General features: G+C 31.5%; 1 protein-coding gene across 1 annotated transcript; it reads right to left on the bottom strand.

The window, feature by feature from the left end:
* Nucleotides 1-274: 274 nt before the first annotated feature.
* Nucleotides 275-1,110, bottom strand: LOC105562181. Its single transcript, XM_012012844.1, has 3 exons — nt 1,075-1,110; nt 813-982; nt 275-644 (listed from the first exon to the last, which is right to left on the bottom strand). The coding sequence occupies exons 1-3, from the start codon at nt 1,104-1,106 to the stop codon at nt 433-435; spliced, it is 414 nt and encodes a 137-aa protein (XP_011868234.1). The 5' UTR covers nt 1,107-1,110; the 3' UTR covers nt 275-432.
* Between the last annotated feature and the right edge of the window lie 6 nt (nt 1,111-1,116).

The raw sequence follows: 1,116 nt of genomic DNA, 5'->3' as shown, positions 1-1,116 counted from the left end.
TTTTTTTTGCAGAAAAAATGGATTCCGAAACTATGTTACTAGCCATTTTCTGTTTAGTAAATAAATTTAAACGAAGTTACAGTAGTTTTTATCGACAAGAATTGCGACGTAAAATATTCCTATTGTATGCACTGTACGTAATTGCGGTAAACGAAGAAGAATCTAAAAAGAACGACAATTTTGGGTGCGACCTATATTTACCGTAGAACAGCGATTATTACAAGGAGCGAGTGACAATCTCGTAACAGAAATGGCAGAAGGCAATAAATAATGATTTTTGATGTGTTACTTGATATTATATTTTCTTTATATGTATGTACCTTACATGTATCTTATATGTACCTTATACATAACAAAAAAAATTGCGTTTTATTTTTATAAACACTACATAATAGTAAATAAAAAAGATTTTCTTGAAAAAAAAAGAGGACTTTAAAGAAGAGATAATTCTTGTTCAAACTCAAATAGTAGCGATTGGACTTTCATTTCAAACAGACCCCTCTCACGTGCTGGAAGGACTCGTACTCTATCTCCTATTTGAAGAAAAAATCCATCGACCGCATCTGGCTTATTCCTAGACCCGTCTTCCAGGGCTGATAAAATAGCCTCTTTTACATCTGAGATATTGTTACAGTTTCTTGATTCTAAAAACAATAAATAAAACATTAACGTTAGTATGTAGATAGTAGTTTAATAAAAAGTTTTTTATATCCCAAAAATTATTTAATTTTAGTCACATTTTTTTATTTATTACTGAACTATACTATCTGACATTTTTAGCAGGAATTATTGCATAAATAAGTAAAACTAACTTTTTGGTTTCGGTTGCTGCTGACTCGGCGATAGGGAAGCTTCACTTACTGATTGTTCACTTGTACTAGAAGTGTTCCATGCCTCAAAAGGTTGCGTAACCTGTAGAGGTTCCTCAATTGCTGATTCTATATCATCAATATTCATTTTATCAGGCAAGCTGGAGATAGTCCTGTACAACAAAAAGTCCATTACGGTATATCATTTTCCACATATTACAAAATAATAAATATAACAGTTAAACAAAGATAATACAATACGTACGATGATTTCCCTACAACGTCAAGAAACTTCATCTGGGAAACC

Source organism: Vollenhovia emeryi, unplaced genomic scaffold (assembly GCF_000949405.1).
Source record: "Vollenhovia emeryi isolate VEMERY1.0 unplaced genomic scaffold, V.emery_V1.0 DF951230.1, whole genome shotgun sequence".
Classification (NCBI taxonomy): Eukaryota; Metazoa; Arthropoda; class Insecta; order Hymenoptera; family Formicidae; genus Vollenhovia; species Vollenhovia emeryi.
Note: the sequence above shows the minus strand (reverse complement) of the source record. Positions and strands in the feature narration are given on the sequence as shown.

Coding starts and splice junctions, on each gene's coding strand:
- LOC105562181 (XM_012012844.1), bottom strand. CDS start 1,106: ATGAAGTTTCTTGACGTTGTAGGGAAATCATC. Junction 983..1,074: donor GACGTTGTAGGGAAATCATC/GTACGTATTGTA, acceptor TTTGTTGTACAG/GACTATCTCCAGCTTGCCTG. Junction 645..812: donor GCAGCAACCGAAACCAAAAA/GTTAGTTTTACT, acceptor TATTGTTTTTAG/AATCAAGAAACTGTAACAAT.